General features: G+C 35.9%; 3 protein-coding genes across 3 annotated transcripts in view; all 3 read right to left on the minus strand.

Annotated features, from left to right (window-relative positions):
- arrdc1b (arrestin domain containing 1b) overlaps positions 1-4942 on the minus strand; it is a 66561-nt gene extending 61619 nt beyond the window's left edge. Inside the window, exon 1 of the mRNA XM_079581281.1 lies at positions 4775-4942. Within this exon, the coding sequence (XP_079437407.1) occupies positions 4775-4892 (118 nt within the window). The 5' untranslated portion in view covers positions 4893-4942. The remainder of the gene's footprint in view (positions 1-4774) is intronic.
- phpt1 (phosphohistidine phosphatase 1) overlaps positions 1-25875 on the minus strand; it is a 207046-nt gene that overhangs the window by 105643 nt on the left and 75528 nt on the right. The gene's annotated exons all lie outside the window — the stretch shown is intronic.
- Positions 10558-23222, minus strand: LOC306981490 (glutamine synthetase-like; the record flags this gene model as incomplete). The annotated part of the gene is made up of 7 exons (XM_079581098.1): positions 23205-23222; positions 18561-18735; positions 17082-17243; positions 15344-15490; positions 14387-14514; positions 12950-13149; positions 10558-10897 (listed from the first exon to the last, which is right to left on the minus strand). Exons 2-7 carry the CDS (start codon positions 18727-18729, stop codon positions 10558-10560), a joined length of 1146 nt encoding a protein of 381 aa, XP_079437224.1. The 5' UTR covers positions 18730-18735; positions 23205-23222.

A 25875-nucleotide genomic window follows, 5' to 3' on the forward strand; every position in this document is an offset into this window, starting at 1 on the left:
GTTGAAGGAAGTTTCTCTGATGTTTCACCTCAAACAAATGATACAAATGCAAAAGAAATTAAATGGAAGGAAAAGGAAAAGTCATATATTAGTAAATCTCTTTTATGGTTCTATATGACAAATATTTTAGTATAGGTATGGAAAAAACTGAAGTACTGAAAAAAATATAAAATCTTTATTTTATTTTTATTTATCTATATTTATCACTTTAGCATAACTAGTAAAAATAAAAAAAAGAGAACATAAAAAGCATCCATTCGGATGTATGAATATACAACAAAATAATGAATAATAATAATAACATGTGCCTGGGAGAGGTAGAAGCCTATAGGCTGATAACAACACCACTCCCAAGTCAAATACAAATACGTGTCGAATATACAATACTCATACAATCATTTCCTTTGAGTCTCTGCTCTGCACTCAGCACAAATACTCAGCCATTAATGTATGTTTTAGTTTGTTTTTATACATGTATAATGAGGTGAATGAATTCAGAAGATGGATCTGTCTGTTCCAGACTTTAACTCCATCATATCTAATTGATCTAATAATTTTTGGGGGGAAACTGGTAATTTTAGGGGCAAAATTGAGAAAAAGTGGAAACAAATTTTGAAAAATTTGGGGGAAAAATTTACAAATTTGGAAAAATTCTGAATTCACGCAAAATTGAAAAAAAAAAAAAAAAAACAGGTAGAAAAATTTTGAAGAAATGGGGTAAATTTGGGGGGGGAAATGTACAAACATGGGGAAAAAAAATTGAAAAAAAAATGGGACAAATGATACAAATGCAAAAGAAATTAAATGGAAGAAAATATTAGTAAATCTGTTTTATGGTTCAATATGACAAATATTTTCGTATAAGTATGGAAAAAAATATCGTTCAGGTATCGGTATCGAAAACGTATTGTTAAAGTACCGGTAAAAAATGTACCAATACCCAGCCTTAAATTGAGGTTTTAGCTACTGCTTATTTAAGCTCGAGGGGCTGAGGTTTGTGATTCAGAGAGTGCATTTATGTAGCTTAACAGGGAGAGAGAAAGAGTGAGAGAGTGCGAGTGAGCCAAGCCTCTCGCAGATTTGTGTCTTGTTGCTGCATGAAGCTGAAATGTAATAACTGAGCACTGTGATCTTCTACACTTTACTATTCTACAGTAGAAACAGGAGAAAAATCACACAATGCTTCAATCTCTGAAGACAGGCTCAAAAAACTCCTCAGCAGCATCAGCAGCATCTGTTTAAAGTAATAATGATCGTGTTGTTTCAGTGAAGCAGTGATTTCATGAAGGACAGACGGTTTGTTTATCTGCTTTACTCATTTCGATCACTTCCTGTGATGTTCCTCAGAAGCGTCACCTGGAAGAATCACAGGAAGTGACTGAAGTGAGTAAAGCAGCTAAACAAACTTTCTGTCTGACTAAAAAAAACAATCTTTAACAGGTTAATGAAGACATAATTTGTATCTTCATTTTTATCAGCTGAGAGTTCCACTGATAAACACAGCGAAAAACTTGATCTGAATCTCCTGCTGAAATAACAACAGGTAAAAAGGCCAGAAACTGGTTTACACCGAATTCGAACAATATAACTCAGCATTTCTCAAGGTAAAATGAAGATAGTTTCATATTTAAAATAGGCCTTCATTGTGTATGGAAAAAAATAGTTGATGATTGATGCCAGAAAAGCATTACTAAAGAAAATCCAGAGTAAATGTAAAATTTCTGTGTAACCAGATATTTAACCTCTTAACTCCCGCCTGACCCGAGATGATCTTTTTCCTCACGTCATCAGATTTTTTTCCCCATCATTTTTTTTTGGGGGGGGGGGTATTCAACTCATTTTTGCAACTTTTTTGTCATTTTTTGTCACATTTTTGTAATTTTTTCATAAATTTTTTATCACATTTTGTCACATTTTTTTTTGCCAATTTTTTAGTGAAATTTTTGTAATTTTTTTTGTCACATTTTAATCATTTTCTTGTCATTTTTTGTCACATTTTTTAAAATTTTTTCATTAATGTTTTATCAAATTTGTGTCATTTTTTGTCACATTTTTTTAAATTTTTTCATTGTTTTATCAAATTTGTGTCATTTTTTGTCACATTTTTTTGTCATATTTGTTATTTTTATTGTCACATTTTTGTCATTTTTTCGTCAATTCTTTGTCAATTTCTTGTGACATTTTTGTGACATTTTTGCCTCTTTTTCATCAATTTTTTATCACATTTTTGTCATTTTTTGTCAAATTTGGGTCAAATTTTAGCACATTTTTGTCATATTTTTTTGTCATTTTTTGTCATTTTTTTGTCCATTTTTGTGTCCATTTTTTGTCAATTTCTTATGACATTTTTGTGAAATTTTTGCCACTTTTTCATCAATTTTTCGTCACTTTTTTTTCACATTTCCATCATTGTTTTCGTCTCAGTTCTGTCGCTATTTTCACAGCTTTTTTCCAGAAGCTTTTGGACTGGGGTAAAGCCAAACTGGAGAAAATGTGCTCGGTTCAGGTGGGAGTTAAGGGGTTAAAAATATCCTTGTAGTCGCCTCTGCAGCAGGTTCAAATCAGCTAAATCCCAATATAGTGAATAGAGCTAAAGTTCCGTTGGACCCGGAAGTGGAGCGATGACATCATCAGTAACAAACGCCCAACTTTTGACTCTTTTTGCTTTGTGGGCGGGCACAATTCAAAAAACTACAAACTACAAACTACAAAAAACTCTTTAAGACCGCAATCAATATTTCTGAAACTCAACAGAGAGTTGCTGAACAGACTTATTTATCAGGCCCGTTAGCCAAAAATGCTGAACCTACTGCTATAAAAGTAATATATACCAAAATCGGTACTTCCAGGTTAGCAGAGATAAATGCTAACGGCTACGCTAACCCAGAAGTAGTGACTTTAGTAAAGAAGTAAGAACTTTAGTAAGAAATAAGTAGGTTCAGTAACTCTCCGTTGAGTTTCAGAAATATCGATGGTTGTTTTTAAGAGTTTTTTTTGTTTTTTCCTCACATATTTGCCATATATACATAACAAACTGTATTCTGCACCTCGTCCGGCAACGGTTAAATCACGTTCTGTATCACTCCACTGCAGCTGTTTCCATAGCAACAAGGTGAAACAGCTTGAAAAGTGAAACAACTCCTGCCCGGGACTTTGAAAAAGAGCAAACGGCGCTGTGTGATGATGTCATCAGGCCGCGCCGCTCAGTTTGCTTGCGCAGGTGTCAGGGCCGGCCAGCAGGGGGCAGGTGTGAAACAGAGACCTCTCCTTAATCGAGGCAAACTTGAAATCATTTGTACTTTTATGACTGTCCAGAAAACAGAAATAATTGTGATTTCAATTATGACAAAAATAATCGTGATAATTATTTTTTCAGTAATCGAGCAGTCCTAGTTTTATTGATGATAATCTATATTGTTTGTATCTTTTTTTTTTCGATTTTAATGTTTTGAATGTTTAGGGTTAGGGTTAGGGTTATTTCGATATCAATACGATAACGATATATTGTTGCTTTGCCGATATTAACCACTTAACTCCCGCCTGAACCGAGAGGATCTTTTTCCTCACGTCAGATTTTTGTTCCATCATTTTTTTGTTGGGTATTCAACTCATTTTTGTAACTTTTTTGTCATTTATTTGTCATTATTTCGTCAATTTTTTTAAATCACATTTTTGTCAAATTGTTGTAATTTTTTTGTCAAATATTTATCACATTTTTAGAAAAAAAAAATGACAATTTTTTATTAAATTTGTCATTTTTTTGCTACATTTAGGTCATTTTTTTGTCAAATTTTTTTAATTTTTTAGTCAAATTTTTATCACATTTTCGTCATTTTTTGGTGAAATTTCTTGTCATATTTTTTGTAATTTTTGGTAAAATTTGTGTAATTTTTTTGTCAAATATTTATCGCATTTTCTTAATTTTTTGGCAAATTTTTATCACATTTTTGTGACATTTTTGCCACTTTTTCATCAATGTTTTCTCACTTTTTTGTCACATTTCCATCATTGTTTTCGTCTCAGTTTTGTTGCTATTTTCTCACCTTTTTTCCAGAAGCTTTTGGACTGGGGTAAAGCCAAACTGGAGAAAAAAATATCTTGAATGTTCATATCTCGATACCGATACGATAACGATATATCTTTCCGCCCTACTCAAAAGTAACTCAAAAGTAACTCAAAAGTAACTCAAAAGTAACTCAAAAGTAACTCAAAAGTAACTCAAAGTAGTGTAACTTTTGAAACAGTCATGTGTAATATAAAAACATACTACATATTTAGAGCTGTTTTCACTAATATACAATATATTACAGTTTTAAAGTAATTGCCCAACACTGCTTATGTAACTGTGATCAAAAAGCAACAAATGAGGAAGAAGCTTAGATTAGTTTTGCAGGTGAGTTTTTACACTGTCCTTTCAGATTTGGGTAAAGCCGAAACTGGAGGAACTGCACTGGTTTGCCAAAAGAAGAACAGGAAGTTGCCATGGACGAGCACCAACTTACGCGTAACCAACTCTCCCCCCATTACAACAGCGTCATTACGCACCTGTTGTTCCGGCACAATGCGCCGCTGTGTTCGCCATGACATGCGGGTAAACTCGGCGCACGTTCACGAGCAGGATGTGGTCAGGCTCGTGCGCAGGAGCCAGCACTTAAAAACACCAAACAACAACCGCGCTGTCCACTCCCTAAGCCGAGACCGAATCCGCAGAAAGTTTCTTCCCAGCGGCCCCCGGGGTCCGCGTAAAACGATGCGTAAAAACGCGGCGTTTTACCTTTGTACTGCAGCGAGTTGGCGGTCCTGATTTTGACGGTGCCCGTGATGGACTCGCCCGGGCTGTAGACCACCTTGTTGTTGGTGAAAGTGATGTCGAATTCCTGCAGCTTGCCCATGTCTGCGGCGGTTCGCTCTGGCCGACGGTCTGTGCGTAAATGACGGAGGGAGAGAGGGGAGAGAGAGGGAGGGAGAGGGAGAGAGCGCGCGCTGCCTCCGCTCACCTGCTGCTGCCGCTGCTGCCGCTGCTGCTGCCAGCCCCCTCCCCTAGAGACCGCTGATGTCACGCTCCAGGCGCCCAATCACAGCAGAGATGGGGAAGTTGTGGAAATGTTGGTAAAGCGTTGTTATGGGTGATGTTTTTTTTTTTTTTTTCTATTTTCTTTCATTTTTTTGTCAATTTTTTTATCACATTTTTGTCTTTTTCTTCTTCTTTTTTTTCGTAAATTTTTAATCAAATTTTTGTCATTTTTTTGTCACATTTTTCGTCAATTTCTTGTGACATTTTTGCCACTTTTTCATCGATTTTTCATGACTTTTTTGTCAATGTTCATATCTCGATACCTATACGATAACAATATATCTTTCAGCCCTGCTCAAAAGTAGGTTCATCATTTTTTGTGGTCATTTTTTGTCATATTTTTGTCATATTTTTGTCACATTTTTGTCATTTTTCGTCACATTTTTTATCAAATTTTTGTAATTTTTTGGTCAAAATTTGTAATTTTTTTTGGTCAAAATTGTACCAAATTTTTGTCATTTTTTTGTCATTATTTTGTCAATTTTTTGTCATTTTTTTGTCACATTTTGTCAAATGTTTGTCATTTTTTCGTCAATTTTTCGTCAATTTCTCCTCCATTTCTTGTGACATTTTTGCCACTTTTTCATCAATTTTTCGTCATATTTTTGTCATTTTTTGTCCATTTTTTGTCATTTTTTTTATCAATTTTGTATCACATTTTTGTCATTTTTGTGTCACATTTTGTCATTTTTTCGTAATTTTTTAATCAAATTCTCGTCAATTTCTTGTGACATTTTTGCCACTTTTTCATAAATTTTTCGTCACTTTTTTGTCAATGTTCATATCTCGATATCGATATGATAATGATATATCTTTCAGCCCTGCTCAAAAGTAGGTTCATCATTTCTTTGTCATTTTTTGTCACACTTTTGTAATTTTTTGTCACATTTTTGTCATTTTTATCATTTTTTTGTCACATTTTTTTCATTTTTTCGTAATTTTTTTATCAAATTTTTGTCATTTTTTAGTTACATTTTGGTCATTTTTTCTTGTCACATTTTTGTCATTTTTTTAATCAAATTTGTGTCATTTTTTTTGTCACATTTTGTCAAATTTTTGCCACTTTTTCATCGATTTTTCGTCACTTTTTTGTCAATGTTCATATCTCGATATCGATATGATAACGATATATCTTTCAGCCCTGCTCAAAAGTAGGTCAATTTTTTTTTGTCATTTTTTGTCACATTGTTGTCATTTTTGTGTCACATTTTGTCACATTTTTGTCATTTTTTGTGTCAATTTTTTTTCATTTTTTCGTAAATTTTTTATCCAATTTTTGTCATATTTTTTGTCATATTTTTGTCATTTTTTTGTCACATTTTGTATAAATTTTTTGTCATTTTTTTGTTACATTTAGGTCATTTTTTTGTCACATTTTTGTAATATTTTTGTCAAATTTTTATCAAATTTCTGTCATTTTTTTGTCAAATTTTGTCAATTTTTTTTATTTTTTCGTCAATTTCTTGTCAATTTCTTGTGACATTTTTGCCACTTTTTCATCAATTTTTCGTCACTTTTTTGTCAATGTTCATATCTCGATATCGATACGATAACGATATATCTTTCAGCCCTGCTCAAAAGTAGGTTCATCATTTTTTTGTCATTTTTTGTCACATTTTTGTCATTTTTTGGGTCAAATTTTTTGTCAAATTTGTATCACATTTTTTCCTGAATCCTTCCTGAATCTTAACCCTGTTCCTTCAGAGGAAAAAGTGCATTTTGCCGAGTTTTGTTTCGTTCAGGCGACTGATGACTGAGAATTACAAGGGTACAAGGGATCAGTGGTGTGCCAGGATGTGGGCGAAGGAGGTTTAGCCAGACTTCCTGTTGGGCTTTTAACATGGCGGAAACAGGCTTCCATAGATGAGGGAAGAATCTTATAATTGATTTAACCTCTTAACTCCCGCCTGAACCGAGAAGATCTTTTTCCTCACGTCATCACATTTTTTTTTCCATCATTTTTTTGTTGGGTACTCATTTTTGTAACTTTTTGTCATTTTTTTCGTCAATTTTTTGTAATTTTTTTGTCAAATTTTTATCATTTTTGTAATGTTTTTGTCATTTTTTTAGTCACATTTTGTCACATTTTTGTCATTTTTTTGTCAATTTTTTATCAAATTTTTGTCACATTTTTGTAATTTTTTGTCAAATTTTTTGTACATTTTTTTGTCAAATTTGTATCACATTTTTGTAATGTTTTTGATATTTTTTTTTCACATTTTGTCAAATCTTTGTCATTTTTTCGTCATTTTTTGTCAAATTTTTGTATTATTTTTGTAATTTTTTTGTCACATTTTTATCACAAATTTGTCATTTTTTGTCACATTTTTGCCACTTTTTCATCAATTTTTTGTCATTTTTTTGTCACATTTTTATCACATTTTTGTAATGTTTTTGATATTTTTTTTCACATTTTGTCATTTCTTTTCACATTTTGTCAAATTTTTGTCATTTTTTAGCCGTATTTTTGTCATTTTTCGTCATTTTTTGTCAAATTTTTGTATTTTTTTTGTCCATTTTTTATCACATTTTTGTAATGTTTTTGTCATTTTTTTGTGACATTTTTGCCACTTTTTCATCAATTTTTTGTCACTTTTTTTGTCAATGTTTTCTCACTTTTTTGTCACATCTCCATCATTGTTTTCGTCTCAGTTTTGTTGCTATTTTCACATTTTTTTCCCAGAAGCTTTTGGACTGGGGTAAAGCCAAACTGGAGAAAATGTGCTCAGTTCAGGTGGGAGTTAAGAGATTAATCTACCTGGATGACTGAGAATTACAAGGGTACAAGGGATCAGTGGTGTGCCAGGATGTGGGCGAAGGAGGTTAAGCCAGACTTCCTGTTGGGCTTTTAACATGGCGGAAACAGGCTTCCATAGATAAGGGAACAATCTTATAATTGATCGCTTAACTCCCGCCTGAACCGAGATCTTTTTCCTCACGTCATTACATTTTTTTTTCCATCATTTTTTTGTTGGGTATTCAACTCATTTTTGTAACTTTTTGTCATTTTTTTCGTCAATTTTTTGTCATTTTTTTGTCCAATTTTTATCAAATTTTTGTCACATTTTCGTCCATTTTTGTCAAATTTTTGTAAATTTTTTTGTCAAATTTTTATCACATTTTTGTAATGTTTTTGATATTTTTTTTTCACATTTTGTCAAATTTTTGTCATTTTTTTGCCGTATTTTAGTCATTTTTCGTCATTTTTTGTCAAATTTTTGTATTTTTTTTGTCCATTTTTTAATCACATTTTTGTAATGTTTTTGTCATTTTTTTGTCACATTTTTATCACAAATTTGTCATTTTTTTGTCACATTTTTGTCATTTTTTCGTCAATTTCTTGTGACATTTTTGCCACTTTTTTGCCACTTTTTCATCAATTTTTCGTCACTTTTTTCTCACATTTCCATCATTGTTTTCGTCTCAGTTTTGTTGCTATTTTCACATTTTTTTCCCAGAAGCTTTTGGATTGGGGTAAAGCCAAACTGGAGAAAATGTGCTCAGTTCAGGTGGGAGTTAAGGGGTTATGCAGCGTTCAAGTGTAGCTTAAGTTATTGCAAATGTAATATGAGAAAATAACACCAATCATGATAAATATGTCTCTGGATTGTCCTATATCATTCTTGAGTCATTATTAATAATGACATGATGTTTTGTTGACGTCTCTGACCAGGTCTCTTCCGGCGTTTAACCTTGCGCTAAAGAACACATTTAACCTGCTCGGCCTATTGATAAATTATTCATGATGAGCTTAATCCCGATTGTCCATGTCAAACTCAATGAACAGCTTTATCCATTTCCTATGACCTTCGCGAACGGAGAGGCTCTGACCCCATCTAGTGGCAGATTGATCTATTCACTCCTAATATAAGGGTTATTGTGGAATGCTAATCAAAAATTAGACACAACTTTCACCCACTAAAGTGAATATGGGCAGGCTGTTTTAACCCCTTAACTCCCACCTGAACCGAGCACATTTTCTCCAGTTTGGCTTTACCCCAGTCCAAAAGCTTCTGGGAAAAAGGTGAGAAAATAGTGACAGAACTGAGACGAAAACAATGATGGAAATGTGACAAAAAAGTGACGAAAAAGTGGCAAAAATGTCACAAAAATGTCACAAGAAATTGACAAAAAATTTACAATAAAATGACAAAAATGTGACACAAATTTGATACAAATTTGACAAAAAAATGACAAAAATGTGACACAAATTTGATTAAAAAACGGACGAAAAAATTACCAAAAAAATGACCAAAAATGACAAAAATTTGATAAAAAAATTTGATACAAAAATTTGATACAAAATTGACAAAAAAGTGACAAAAAAAATGACAAAAATGTAACAAAAAAGACAAAAAAGTGACAAAAAAATGACAAAAATTAGGTTAAAAAAAATGGACAAAAAATGACAAAAAATTGACAAAATGCTGCATCATATACAGTAAATGTCTGTGTCCATAGAATCATGTTTGGAATATAACTGACCTGCATCACATGAATGATCGCATTTTGAGGGACTATTTTCTAGCAGATCACTCCGCCGCTGCGTAGCTTAAACAACCACAAAGCTGATGCTGCTCAAATATAAGTTATTTTAAATTACTCGATGGACACAGACATTTATATGGTTAGTCTGGTGTTATAAGTGATTTGCCTCAGGTGCTCTGTGGAGCGGGTCACACTGTTTTTAATACAGGCTAGCTGATTCCGTAGACATGCACTAGCCTTGCATTAGCCTAGCGCCACAAAACTCTTCAAATATAGGAGTTACGCAGCGCTGGATTTTTATCATTTTTTTGCTGGATTTTTGTCACTTTTTTGTTGGATTTTTGTCTTTTTTTGGCTGGATTTTTGTCTTTTTTTGCTGGATTTTTGTCACTTTTTTGCTGGATTTTTGTCATTTTTCTGCTGGATTTTTGGCTTTTTTTTGCTGGATTTTTTTGCTGGATTTTTTGCTTTTTTTGCTGGATTTTTTGCTTTTTTTTGCTGGATTTTTGTCATTTTTCTGCTGGATTTTTGTCATTTTTTTTGCTGGATTTTTGGCTTTTTTTTGCTGGATTCTTATAATTTTTTTGCTGGATTTTTGTCATTTTTCTACATGATTTTTGTCACTTTTTTGCTGGATTTTTTTGCTGGATTTTTTTGCTGGATTTTTGTCATTTTTGTCCATTTACATCCTTATTGTCTCGTTTTTTTTCGCTATTTTGAAGAAGCCTATAGATCAGCAACACTCTGGATAACCAGGAAATGAGGCCCTCTGTCAAAAATCCAGAAACATCCCTTTAACTTTAACATGCTACCAAGTCATTCCCAAATGCTGCCTGCGGGTGGAGCCCAAGAGACACAAGATAAATGCTCAGAGAACCAAAATAATGTTTCAAGTCTTGTTTTTAAACCTTTATACATAGTACACAACATCCAGCAAACACTTGAATGTAAATAAAGTTACAACATCATCTTCAAAAACAACGGATTTGTTAGCTCTATTCTTTCCCAAACATGTACTCCTCGTAGCCGTACTCTTTGCCGTGGTCCTCCGGGTCGAGGAGCAAGGTCTCGGCCAGGACCATGGTGACCGAGTAGGGGTCGCAGTTGGCGGCGGGCCGGCGGTCCTCGAAGTAGCCCTTGCCCTCCTGGCCCACGTGGCGAGGGATGCGGATGCTGGCGGCGCGGTTGGCCACGCCGGTGGAGAAGTCGTGGATGTTGGAGGTCTCGAAGCTGCCCGTCAGGCGCCGCACGTTGTCCTTCCCGCCGTTCGGGTCGTACAGCTCGATGTGCTCCTTGTGCCGCTTGCCGAGCTTCTCCGTGGCGTCTTCGATGAACCTGGAGGGGGAGAAGATGCAACGACATGAGGGGACAGAGAAGGTTCCAGCAAAGAAGACAGAGGCTCCTTCCGAAACCAGCAGATTGCTAACTTTAGCATAGGGACCTCTGATGCTAACTATCATAGCCACTTTAGCATAGGGACCTCTGGTGCTAACTATCATAGCCACTTTAGCATAGGGACCTCTGATGCTAACTATCATAGCCACTTTAACATAGCGACCTCTGATGCTAACTATCATGGCCACTTTAGCATAGGGACCTCTGATGCTAACTATCATAGCCACTTTAGCATAGGGACCTCTGATGCTAACTATCATGGCCACTTTAGCATAGGGACCTCTGATGCTAACTATCATAGCCACTTTAGCATAGGGACCTCTGATGCTAACTATCACAGCCACTTTAGCATAGGGACCTCTGATGCTAACTATCATAGCCACTTTAGCATAGGGACCTCTGATGCTAACTATCATAGCCACTTTAGCATAGGGACCTCTGATGCTAACTATCATAGCCACTTTAGCATAGGGGCCTCTGGTGCTAACTATCATAGCCACTTTAGCATAGGGACCTCTGGTGCTAACTATCATAGCCACTTTAGCATAGGGACCTCTGATGCTAACTATCATAGCCACTTTAGCATAGGGACCTCTGATGCTAACTATCATAGCCACTTTAGCATAGGGACCTCTGATGCTAGCTATCATAGCCACTTTAGCATAGGGACCTCTGATGCTAACTATCATAGCCACTTTAGCATAGGGACCTCTGATGCTAACTATCATAGCCACTTTAGCATAGGGACCTCTGGTGCTAACTATCATAGCCACTTTAGCATAGGGACCTCTGATGCTAACTATCATAGCCACTTTAGCATAGGGACCTCTGATGCTAACTATCATAGCCACTTTAGCATAGGGACCTCTGGTGCTAACTATCATAGCCACTTTAGCATAGGGACCTCTGGTGCTAACTATCATAGCCACTTTAGCATAGGGACCTCTGGTGCTAACTATCATAGCCACTTTAGCATAGGGACCTCTGGTGCTAACTATCATAGCCACTTTAGCATAGGGACCTCTGGTGCTAACTATCACAGCCACTTTAGCATAGGGACCTCTGGTGCTAACTATCATAGCCACTTTAGCATAGGGACCTCTGATGCTAACTATCATAGCCACTTTAGCATAGGGACCTCTGATGCTAACTATCATAGCCACTTTAGCATAGGGGCCTCTGGTGCTAACTATCATAGCCACTTTAGCATAGGGACCTCTGGTGCTAACTATCATAGCCACTTTAGCATAGGGACCTCTGATGCTAACTATCATAGCCACTTTAGCATAGGGACCTCTGATGCTAACTATCATAGCCACTTTAGCATAGGGACCTCTGATGCTAGCTATCATAGCCACTTTAGCATAGGGACCTCTGATGCTAACTATCATAGCCACTTTAGCATAGGGACCTCTGATGCTAACTATCATAGCCACTTTAGCATAGGGACCTCTGGTGCTAACTATCATAGCCACTTTAGCATAGGGACCTCTGATGCTAACTATCATAGCCACTTTAGCATAGGGACCTCTGGTGCTAACTATCATAGCCACTTTAGCATAGGGACCTCTGGTGCTAACTATCATAGCCACTTTAGCATAGGGACCTCTGGTGCTAGCTAAACGGTCAGGAGCTAGATGCTAGTGTTAGTGCGTAGAGGCTATGATTTGATGGTTTCAGACGCAGCCTGAGTCTATTCAACCTAAAGAAGAGGCCGTTTGTCCGAAGTTGTTTTTCTCTCCGGATGTTTGGTGAACCTTCGCCAGAATCAAAGTGGATTAACTTTTGTAACCAACGCGAATCCCATCACATAAACAGCGATGGACCAGAGCGGTGAGTTTATCAAAACGTGTGCTAGCGTGTGTGTTAGCGTGTGTGTTAGCTTGTGTGTTAGCTTGTGTGTGTTAGCCATTTATGAAGCTGTGTTGCAGATGTCAACTCCTTATAACCGCATTGGGAACTTTGAAGAGTCGGATAAGTTGTGGTACATACTTGAGCCCCCCGTCCTCCCTCATGACCTTGGTGCTGACGTTGGTGTGGCAGCCGGCTCCGTTCCAGTTGCCCGTCATGGGTTTGGGGTCGAGCGTCGGAATCACCCCGAAGTCCTCGCACACGCGGTGCAGGAGGAACCGAGCCATCCAGAGGTGGTCCCCCATGTCCACGGCCTCGCACGGCCCCACCTGGAACTCCCACTGCAGGCCACAAAGTCACACTCATCAGGAAACAACGCAATGGGTAATGTCTCCTGTTACTGTAGTGTGTTAAATGACGGTGTTTTGTGAATACACTGTTCCTTGTCCTGCATCATCGTCTTGTATTATACTGTGTTTGTTGACCTTGTTGTGTTTAATTGCTCTGTTACATGTTAAAGAGGGGGTGTTCTGCTTTTTTCAGTCACACAGCACAAGTCTATATCACACTGCAGTGATGAGGAAACCCTCTGTAAATGCAGTATATTTGAATAACTGCCTTGTATAAAATGTCTCTCTCAAAATGGCTGTAGCGAATGTCTTGAAATAGGCCTCTGTCTCTTTAAGAACCTCTGACCCTTTCAGGCACACATTTTTGTCATTTTTTCGTCAAATTTTTGTACTTTTTTTTTCAAACTTTTATCACATTTATCACAATTTTTTTTATCACAATTTTGTATTTTTTTGTCATATTTTTGTCATTTTTGTCATTTTATCGTACATTTTTAAACAGTTTTTTGTCGCATTTTTGTTTTTTTATTTTTATCACATTTTTGTCATTTTATCGTACTTTTTTTTCGTCCATTTTTTGTCACATTTTGTCAAATTTTTTTGTCGTATTTTTGTCATTTTTTCGTCAATTTTTTTTACATTTTTTTAATTTTATTTTTATCAAATTTTTGTACTTTTTGTATCACTTTTTTGTCGTCAAATTTTTGTTATTTTTTTCTCTCCAATTTTTCTCCAATTTTTTTTACTTTTTTTATCACATTTTTTTTTTTTTTGGTCATATTATTGTGATTTTATTGTGATATATATATATATATTTTTTTTTGTCAATTTCTTGTGACATTTTTGCCACTTTTTCATCAATCTTTCGTCACTTTTTTGTCAATGTTTTCTCACTTTTTTCTCACATTTCCATCATTGTTTTCGTCTCAGTTTTGTCACTATTTTCTCACCTTTTTTCCAGAAGCTTTTGGACTGGGGTGAAGCCAAACTGGAGAAATTGTGCTCGGTTCAGGACTAGGTCAAATTTGCATCACATTTTTGTCTCTGTTTTGGCGCTTTTTTCAAAAACCTTTTAGATTTGGGTCTTGCCAAACTGGAGTTAAGTTAGCATTAAGTAAGTCAGTAAATAAGTATCTAAGTGTTTTTGTGGGCTGTCAGCTGTCAGGTGTTTTGACTGATGAGCGTTCTATCTTTCCAGTCCAGGACATTAGGTTGAGTTCAGACGTACCTGTGATGGCATGACCTCAGCGTTGGTGCCATAGATGTTGACTCCAGCGTACAGACAGGCTTTGTAGTGAGACTCCACAATGTCCCGGCCATAGGCACAGTCGGCCCCCACCGCGCAGTAGTACGGACCTGCGGGACATGCATACATTTAACCCCTTAACTCCCACCTGAACCGAGCACATTTTCCAAAAGCTTCTGGAAAAAAGCTGTGAAAATAGCAACAAAAAAAAGTGAGAAAACATTGACAAAAAAGTGACGTAAAATTGATGAAAAAGTGGCAAAAATGTCACAAAAAAATGCCCAAAAATTGATAAAAAATGCCAATAATTTGATAAAAAATGACAAAAAAAAATATTTTAAAAATTGATGAAAAAATTACAAAAAGTGTGATAAAAAATGACGAAAAATTGATGAAAAATGACAAAAAATGTATAAAAATGACAAAAAATATATTAAAAAATTGACGAAAAAATAAAAAAATGTGACAAAAAATGAAAAAAAAGTGACAAAATTTGACCAAAAAAAATACAAAAAATTGACAAAAAATCACAAAAAATGTCACAAAAAGTGTGATAAAAAATGATGAAAAATTGATGAAAAAGTGGCAAAAATGTCAAAAAAGGTCACAAAAAATGACAAAAATGTGATTAACAAAATGACAAAAAAATTATTTAAAAAATTTACGAAAAAATTGAAAAAATGTCACAAAAAATGACAAAAAAGTGACAACATTTGACCCCAAAAATACAAAAATGTCACAAAAAATCACAAAAAAATAACTAAAAGTGTGATAAAAATTGACAAAAAAATGACAAAAAAATGACAAAAATGTGACAAAAAAGTTACGAAAATGAGTTGAATACCCAACATAAAAATGCTGGAAAAAAATAATCTGACGAGAGTAAAAAAGACCCTCTCGGTTCAGGCGGGAGTTAAGAGGTTAAACAAGGCGACTGACCCTGGGGTTTGGGGAAGCCGTTCTTGGGCCAGCCAAAGGGGTGCTCGTCCACCCCGTACAGAGTGTACTCCTGCTCCATCCCGAACCAGATGCAGTGCTCCTTCACCTGCTCCATGACCTTGTTACAGCGCGCACGATGGTTGCTCTCTGGAGGTAGAAAAAAAAAAAAACTGTAATGATAAGAGCTATGATAGAGTAATTTTCTGCGCTTCTCTCAACAATTTCCCTTCAAGGCCAAGCCACGGAGCTAAACCAGATCAGGACTGAGCTCCTGGCCTGTATTTTGCATAACACTGACCATACACAACATCAACAAATATAATACAATGCAAACTACATCAGGTCTGTGTAGGCTCTCAGTCGTACAGGACTTGTCCATCACCTCAATGAAGGTTTTTGAGTCATCTTCTTTACTAGTTGAAGTGTAGGAAGCTTCGCCTTTCACCCAAAAGGCTTCATTAGCAAATCTACAGTCAGTTTCATGACACCCAGGTGTTACGCAAAAGTCGTACACAACTTTTATTTATTTTTTTGAAACGGTAGCTGCTGTAAGCGTATTATACTTACATGTGCTGTTACATTTAACCTCTTTTTTCCATAATTTTTTTGTTGGGTATTCAACTCATTTTTGTAACTTTTTTGTCTTTTTTTTTTAATCACATTTTGTCACATTTTTGTCATTTTTTTCTTCCATTTTTTGATCATTTTTTTATTTTTATTTTGTCACATTTTGGTCATTTTTTGTCACATTTTTATCACATTTTTGTTCTTTTTTTATCACATTTTTGTCACATTTTTGTCACGTTTTGTCACATTTTTTCGTCGATTTTTTATCAAATTTTTTATCATTTTTTGTCATATTTTTGTCATTTTTTCGTCAATTTCTTGTGACATTTTTGTCATTTTTTCGTCAATTTTTAATCATTTTTTGTCACATTTTGTCACATTTTTGTCATTTTTTCGTCCATTTTTTATCTTTTTTTTTTTGTCACATTTTTGTCATATTTTTGTCACATTTGATCACATTTTTGTTCTTTTTTGTTATTTTTTGTCATTTTATTGTCATTTTTGTCCCATTTTGTCCCATTTTTGTCATTTTTTCGTCCGTTTTTATAAAAAAAAAGAAATTTTGTCACATTTTTGTTCTTTTTTTTCACATTTTTGTCATTTTTTCGTCCGTTTTTTATCTTTTAAAAAAAAAATTGGTCACATTATTGTTCTTTTTTTGTCATATTTTTATCATATTTTTATCACATTTTTGTCATTTTTTGTCACATTTTGTCTCATTTTTTGTCACATTTTTTGTCACATTTTTTGTCACATTTTTTGTCACATTTTTTGTCATTTTTTTTGTCAATTTTTGTCGTTTTTTTTTGTCAATTTCTTGTGACATTTTTGCCACTTTTTCATCAACGTTTTCTCCCTTTTTTGTCACATTTCCATCATTGTTTTCGTCTCAGTTTTGTTGCTATTTTCTTACTTTTTCCCAGAAGCTTTTGGACTGGGGTAAAGCCAAACTGGAGAAAAAGTGCTCGGTTCAGGTGGGAGTTAAGGGGTTACGCTAGAGATCATGAGGTTTCTCTGATTTTGCTTTAGTCTCAATAGTTGTACTTTACCCATCTTTAGATACTTGAATATACTTGAAAGGTCAATTGAAGGGTAAAAATTTAAAACTCAAACTGTTTGGTGTGAAGTCATAATGTGATCAAATGGAATTCAATAATGCACTTTATTTTACCGGCAGGCAGGCGGTTGTACTTGAGCACCTCGCACAGCACCAGCTTGTTGGGGTCCAGGACGAAGGGGTCTCTGAACATGGCCACAGGGATGAGGTACATGTCGCTGTTGGAGCCCTCGGACTGGTACGTGCTGGAGCCGTCAAAGTTCCACTCAGGGATATCTGCCAAACACACAGAAAAACTTATTTATCACATACAAATATAGTCAAAACACAACAGCCTTTGCAATAAAAATGGGAAAACTGTGAAAGTTGCTGCTACGACGCTCTGTGATTGATAAATACCAAGACACCACAACAGTGTTTCCTTAACTTTGCGAAAGGAGTGAAACAGCGCCCCCAATTAGACTGTGGTGGCCAAAAAGTGTACTGCATCCATATTTACTATTGAGAATGAATGGGAGAGAGTTAGTATTAACCTCTTAACTCCCGCCTGAACCGAGAGCATTTTCTCCAGGTCAGCTTTACCCAAATCCAGTAGGCCAGTGTAACACCTCATTTGAAAGACCTACAAAACTAAATTGATCTTTTTCCTCACATCAGATTTTTTTTCATCACTTTTTTTGTCGGGCAGTCGTCTCGTTTTTGTCAAATTTTCGTGACTTTTTTGTCAATTTTTCTTCTTTTTTTTTTTGTCACTTTTTTGTCACTTTTTCGTCAAATTATTCACATTTTTCCGTCAAATTCTTATCACTTTTTTGTCCATTTTTTCTTAATTTTTTCGTCAAATTTTTCAGACTTTTTTGTCAAATTTTTCGGGTTTTTTTGGTCCATTTTTTTGTCACTTTTTGTCACTTTTTCGTCAAATTATTCACATTTTTTCGTCAAATTCTTATCACTTTTTTGTCATTTTTTTCTAATTTTTTTGTCAAATTTTTCTCACTTTTTTGTCAAATTTTTCGATTTTTTTTGTCCTTTTTTTTCACTTTACGTCACTTTTTCGTCAAATTATTCAAATTTTTTCGTCAATTTCTTATCACTTTTTTTTCAAATTTTTGTCAATTTTTTCTCATTTTTTTCACATTTTCATCCTAGTTTTCGTCTCAGTTTTGTCGCTATTTTCACACCTTTTTCCAGAAGCTTTTAGATTGGGGTAAAGCCAAACTGGAAAAAAATGCTCGGTTCAGGTAGGAGTTAAGGGGTTAACTTTGCGAAAGGAGTAAAACAGCGCCCCCAATTTGACGCTGGTGGTCAAAAAGTGTACTGCATCCATATTTACCATTGAGAATGAATGGGAGAGAGTTAGTATTAACCACACGCAGCGCAAAAGTAGGTCACTCTCTGGCGGGACAACAGAATTGTGCACCCAAAACGACAAAAAACAAAAATCGGTGAACCTCTATATCTAATATAGGCACTAAATGACACCTGATTTGTTTTGTAGTTGTAGAAATAGTAATAATAGAGGCAGCAGCAGGACTGGAGTAGGCATAAGAGTATTAAGTACGTCATAGTAGTAGTTAGCAGTAGTTTTAATACCGTGGATGGTCTTGGGCTCCTGGTCGAGGGTGCGAGTCTTGTTGCGCAGCCCCTGTCCCGTGCCGTCGATCCACACGTAGGTCACCTGACATCTGCCCCCCTGTGGCAGACTCATGTACTGCTGCCGCACCGCCTTGTTCAGCTGCGAGCTCACCGACACCGACGCCATTCTCTCCTGCAGCCAACAACAACAACACGACCACAGTTATCATATGTATATCTGGGAGATTAAACACCAACAAGCTTCCTGAGCCCCTTTACGATAAGAACTGGAACTATAGCCTATTTCACTTTTAATGCCATGTTAGCTTTCCTTTGACTTAAATCAAACCTATCAATGTATCTAACGTGCAAGGAGCTGAACCATTTTCCGGCAAAATATACATTTATTTATCACATACAAATAAAGTCAAGTCTAAATCGGGCCCATATGGATGTTTATTCACAGCAGATTGTTCAGTAGAAGCAAAAAAAGTCAACAGTCATAGCTAGCGCTAGCTGACATGTAGCATCAAGTTAGCATTCTCCGTTATTTATGTATTTATGGGCTGTTGAACCACTTTGCTCCTCTCCATGTCGTCCAAAAGATTCTGTTTTCCCCCTCGGCGAGGCCACGCCCCCTTCTATGACGCGATGCCGTCTGTATCTATCAATTGTTGGGTGTTCAACTCACTTTTGCAACTTTTTTGTCATTTTTTTGTCATTATTTGTCACATTTTTGTCATTTTTTCTTCAATTTTTTAATCATTTTTTGTCGTTTTTTTGTTATTGTTTTTGTAAATTTTTTGTCATTTTTTTGTCATTTTTTCATCAAATTTTGGTAATTTTTTTGTCACATTTTTGTCACATTTTTGTCACATTTTTGTCCTTTTTTGTCACATTTTTGTCATTTTTTTGCCACTTTTTCATCAATTTTTCGTCACTTTTTTGTCAATGTTTTCTCGCTTTTTTGTCACATTTCCATCATTGTTTTCGTCTCAGTTTTGTTGCTTTTTTCACACCTTCTGGACTGGGGTAAAGCCAAACTGGAGAAAATGTGCTCGCTTCAGGTGGGAGTTAAGGGGTTAATATATTAATATCATATATAATTAAGTTGTATTGCATGTTTAGGTTTAGTTGTTGTGTAATTTGTCTGTGTTTTAACCTTTCGGAAAACAAAGCACAAAATATTATTGACAGAAACATTAGGTAACGTAATGATTTTAAAGAACTTCAAAATAAGAGAAATGTTGCTTTGGCATAATTAATTTTTTCAGGGACATTAGTCCAGTCACAGTTACCATGGAGATCCGCCATCTTTGCAGCTGCTAGCATACAATTACATTGATTAACATTAGCATAAAAAGTGGAGAAAAAGCCATGGAACAACTCCATTAGCTGCTGAGTTACTGCTGGTAAAAACATCTAACTCACTGTGGTGTCCAAGTGTTTTAATGTGAAGTATTTTAACTTTTAAAATCTCCATTAGTTTACAATTGCTGCTAATCCCATAATGCTTAGCGATATGACGTCACATTCCCGAAGAGATTTTTGAAGTGTGGTGTAATTCACGACACACTTACCCCGGGTTAGGTTTCCACCGTTTCACGTTAGCCTAATGTTAGCTAGTACCTGCTAACATACTGGGTTTCCATGGTGACATTAAAGCTAACATTCTTGCCATGAAGCAGCTACGACTCATGAAAACTCAGAGGAAATGGTAGAGATTTTTCAAAATAAAAAGGTGAGTGTGACTAAACGACAGGCGCTAGCTACAGCTAACACTAACGCTAATCACTTCGAAAGCTAAGACCTACAACCTGATCGTAGCGTTGCTGTCACATTGTTGCCGCATATTTGTCCATTTTTTAAGCGTTTTTTGCATGATTTTGTCTCTTTTTTGTCATGTTTTCGTCAGTGTTTGTTACTTTTTAACGGCTTTATTCATGTTGTGTTTTTGCCACATTTTCTTGGTTTTCCGGCACATATTTTGTCACTCTTTTTGTCATTTTCGGTTGCCTTTTCATTGCTTTTTTGTACTGTTTTCGTCACTCTTTTTGTTGTGTTTCTGTTGCTTTTTTGTTGTTTTGGGTAAAGACAAACTGGAGAAAAAGTGCTCGGTTCAAGTGGGAGTTAAGAGGTTAAAGAGAGAGAAGAAAACTACATGGAGAGAATCGCTCTTTTTAGTCATTTTCTGGACGAAATACAAGGCCGTGGGAACCCAGGGTGCTGAGGGCGCTGCAGCACCCCCTGGTGGATAGTTTGTGAACTGCAGGCAATATTAACCCCTTAACACCTGAACTGAGCACATTTTCTCCAGCTTTACCCCAATCCAAAAGCTTCTGGAAAAAAGGTGGGAAAATAGCAACAAAACTGAGACGAAAACAAGGATGAAAATGTGAGAAAAGTGAGAAAAAATGGACGAAAAAGTGACGAAAAAGTGACAAACAATTTACAAAAAGTGAGAAAAATTTGAGGAAAAATTGAGAAAAAATGGACGAAAAAAAGTGACAAAAAAATTACAAAAAATTACAAAAATGGACAAAAAATTGACAAAAAAGTGAGGAAAATTTGACGAAAAATTGCGAAAAAAAGGACGGTAAAGGGATAAGAATTTGACAAAAAAAATGTGAATAATTTGACGAAAAAGTGACAAAAAATTTACAAAAAATGACAAAAATTTACACAAATTTGACAAAAAAGTGAGAAAAAATTTACGAAAAAGTGACAAAAAATTGACAAAAAAGTGACAAAAAATGGACAAAAAAGTGATAAGAATTTGACAATTTTTTTTTTTTAAGTTTACGAAAAAGTGACAAAAGAGTCACGAAAATTTGACTAAAACTAGACGACTGCCCAACAAAAAAAGTGATGAGGCGTCACACTGGCCTACGGGATTTGGGTAAAGCTGAACCGGAGAAAATGCTCTTGGTTCTTGCAGGAGTTAAGAGGTGAATAAACAGGATTTATGCACAGAAAAAGTATTTTGGGGGTAAATTTTGTCCCTCAGCGCCCCCTAACTAAAATATCTTCCCACGGCTCTGACGAAATATAAACGTTTTTATCACATACATATAAAGTCAAGTCTAAACTGGGTCCATATGGACGTTTATTCACAGGAGATTGTTCAGGAGAAGCAAAAAAACGGCAGTGCTAGCTAGCGTTAGCATTAGCGCGATGCTAGCATTCTCATTTATTTACGTAATCATGGGCTGTTGAACCACTCCATGTCTTTGTATCTTTATTTAGTAGAAAACTACATTTATAATTCAGCATTTGTTAAAGTAGTTTTTGAAAAATTAGAAAAAGGACCGAGCGATTCCGATGCCGTCTGTAACTATACGACTACAAAATCAATATCAATCAATCAATATTTCTGAAACTCGACAGAGAGTTACTGAACAGACTTATTTATCAGACCCATTAGCCAAAAATGCTGAACCTACTGCTATAAAAGTAATATTTACCAAAATCGGTACTTCCTGGTTAGCGGATATCAATGCTAACGGCGCAGCAGCTACGCTAACCTCTGTTTTGGCTGTTTACTGCGCGGATTTCGAACTACTCCTGGTATTATTACGCCTTACAATATAGTTCCCCCTTTTATCCGCTTAGAAAATCCACATTGTTTAATTTTGTGTAATTATACTTTGTAGTGGAACACTTCACGTAACCATATTTAAATAGGGAAAACGTGGAAGAGCTTGGTAGCTTCTATCTTGACCTGTTTTGGAGCTATAGAGGAGAGAGGGAGAGGCTAAATGCTAACGCCGTCTGCGCTGTGTTTACGTGACTGAAGGCACGGGGGAAGATCAGGTAAGAACATATCTCAGTGGGTAAAAATGGTGGCTTATTCCTTTAACCTCTTACCACCCGCCTAAACCAAGTGCATTCTGTCCTCTTTGGCTATTATATAGGCCTGTGTAACACCTCATTTGAAAACTAAGACCTACAAAACTGATCTTTTTCCTCGCGTTGTTGCTGTGTTGTGTCACCTTTTTTATTTTATTTTTTATTTATTTATTTTTTTTCATTTTTGTCACATTTTTATTGAGTTTTTGTTGATTTTTTGTTGAATTTTTGTTGAATTTTTTTTTTTAGAATTTTTCATTTTTTTGTTGAGTTTTTGTTGAATTTTGTCCCATTTTTGTCACATCTTTATTGATTTTTTTTGTCATTTTTTGTTGAATTTTTGTCACATTTTTGTTGAATTTTTGTCACATTTTTGTCACTTTTTGATTGAATTTTTGTTGAATTTTTGTCACTTTTTGGTTGAATTTTTGTTGAATTTTTGTCACATTTTTGTCGCGTTTACATCCTTGTTTTCTTCTCATTTTTTGTGGCTGTTTTGGTGCCTTTTTCCCCAAGAAGCTTTTTGATTAGGGTAAAGCCAAACTGGATAGAATGGGATCCGTTCAGGCGGGAGTTAAGAGGTTAAACAGCTAAGACATCCGTTATACAAGCAAACCAATCTTGAAGAAAATCTCACTGTACTGAATTTGAACTGATTCACGCTAATCTAAAGAAATTTGTTATTTCACTTTTTTACTGTTTTTATTAATTCCTTTTTACTCATTTGATGTAATAACATTTTAAATAATCCATAAGCTCCATAAAAAAAGACTGTCAGCTTTTCTGTGTGAGGTTTAAGGTCATGGTACTTACGTGTGAGCAGGTCAGTCCGTGTGTTCTCCTCGTGTTAATGTGCGAGGCTTAAACCTGCTGTGCCTTTAAAGCAGGAATGCTGTTTGTGTTTGTGACGTTTGGAGCCCGCTCATTACCCCGACCTGGCTCCGCCCACTCCATCAAGCGGAAGAAAGTAATGAATGCGGATCGCGACCAAACGAGTAAAGCAAGTAAACAGCAACGTCATGTTTCCGGAGCATTTACTCACTAATCATTTAGACTTGGATGAACTTTCCTAGTAACAATACCAGAAGCGTTTGTCTTCAGATGTATAAGTTCAAGACAGCTCATCATGAAAATTCCCCCTCAAGCTGAGCACACGATGCACGACTGTCAGTGCGAATATAGAACGACTGCAACAGACCAGTAAACATTAAAGAGGGGGTATTCTGCTTTTTTCAGTCCCATAGCACCAGTCTATATCACACTACAATGATGACAAACCTTCTGTAAATGCAGTGAATTAGAATAACTGCCTTGTATAAAATGTCTCTCTCAAAATGGCTGTAGTGAATGTCTTGAAATAGGCCTCTGTCTCTTTAAGAACCTCTGAGCCTTTCCGACACGCCCCCTCCACACGCTGTCTGTGGCATCAGTGGGGAGGGGGTTCTGCTGAGGAGGCGTCTCCAGGAGGTGGGGGCGTTCCTAGGAGGACTCAGGCAAAGCTATCCCTAAAATGGCCGCCATCAGAGTTTTTACAGATTACTCAGAAATACGTGAATGTGCCAAGGCAACACTTCAGCCATGTTTTTAATGAGGGAGTGACAGAATAACAGGATGGAAAACTTGAAAAAGTTCATTTTGCATAACACCCCCCCTTTAATGTCCGCCAATAAAACGCTGCTTCTTATTTGAAATAAACTGGGGAAAAAAATATTTTCCAGTGTCCACTCAAATAAAATGGTTCAGACCTTGTTTAGTCTTGGTTTAGTCTTAGTTTAGTCCTGTGACCGGCAAATAACCCACAGAAAATAGTCCCGTAGTCTGGCATATTTAGTGACTTTAGTCAATGAAAAACACATGTATTATAAATGTTACGTTTGTGGGACCCTGGTATAAGCGGATTAAACAACGAGGAGCCGCGTTAGACGGTTATAATGCACTTCGCGGAGTCAAGAACACCACGACGCACAGCGGAGTCATTATACCCGTCTAATGCACGGCTCCGAGTTGTTTAATCCTTACATATACAACCATTGGTCCTAACCTTTAGGTCAGTTGATTCTTGCCTGAACCTAATTTTAGGGAAGGACAGTTGTGGAGATAAATGCTAACGGCGCAGCAGCTACGCTAACCCCGGAAGCAGTGACTTTAGTAAATATGACTTTTTTAGCAGTAGGTGCGGCATTTTTGGCTAATGACTCTGAGAAATAAGTAGGTTCAGTAACTCTCTGAGGAGATTCAGAAATATTAATGGTTGTTTTCACGAGTTGTAATGTTTTTTTCTCGCATGTTAGCCGATATGCTAAGACCCGGAAGCGGAAGCCGTGACTACTTTAACAAATGAATGAATATAGTTTTCTTCTAAATTAAGATACAAAGACATGTTGAGGAGCAAAGTGGATCAACAGCCCATAGACGGGGAATGCTAACATGATGCTTCATGTTAGCATCGTGCTAATGCTAATGCTAACGCTACGTTTCTCACTTTTTTTCTCGCTTCTGCTGAACAATCTGCTGTGAATAAACATCCACATGGACCCGATTTAGACTTGACTTTATTTGTATGTGATAAATACATTAATATTCCACCAGAAAATGGCTAAAAACTGTGAAAAACTGTGTGAAGCCACGCCCCCTTCTATGACAAGATGCCGTCTGTATCTCTTTAAGAGTTTTTCATGTTTTTTTCTCGCATGTTAGCCGGTATGCTAAGACCCGGAAGCGGAAGTCGTGACGTCACACTTAACAAACGTATTCACCTGATTCCGCCCCGCCCACTTTTGACTCTTGTTGCTTGGTCTTGGCACTTCCGTTGTCTAATGCTAACGCTACGACAGCCGTTTTTCCACCGCTTCTGCTGAATAAACATCCACGTGGACCCGATTTAGACTTCACTTTATTTGTATGTGATAAATACATTTATATTCCACCAGAAAATGGCTAAAAAATGTCAGCTTATTTTAAAACTAAAAGGTAAATCCAAAATCTCCTTGGAAAAAGTCTCTGTAGCAAAAATATCAAGAAAATCCATCAGTTTAAAAGTGGCTCGATCCATTATTTAGATTACGTTCCTGAAAATATAGGACATTTGTAGGCATTAAAGGCCTAGTTTTTATATGAAAACATGAAATGACAGAAAACTTGTAATACATTTTGTTCTCATGTTTATGCCAGTAATCTACAGCAAAAGTTAGGGCTGCTCGATTATTGAAAAAATAATAATCACGATTATTTTTGTCATAATTGAAATCACGATTATTCAAACGATTATTTGTTGCCTTTAAAAAAATCCATCAAAAAAGTGACAAAAATCCGGCAAAAGTGAAAAAAATCCAGCAAAAAAAAAAGACAAAAATCCAGCAAAAAAGTGACAAAAATCCATCAAAAAAAGACAAAAATCCAGCAGAAAAAAGACAAAAATCTATCAAAAAAGTGACAAAAATCCAGCAAAAAAGTGACAAAAATCCAGCAAAAAAAGACAAAAATC

Source organism: Gobius niger, assembly GCF_951799975.1.
Source record: "Gobius niger genome assembly, chromosome: 22".
NCBI classification, from domain to species: Eukaryota; Metazoa; Chordata; class Actinopteri; order Gobiiformes; family Gobiidae; genus Gobius; species Gobius niger.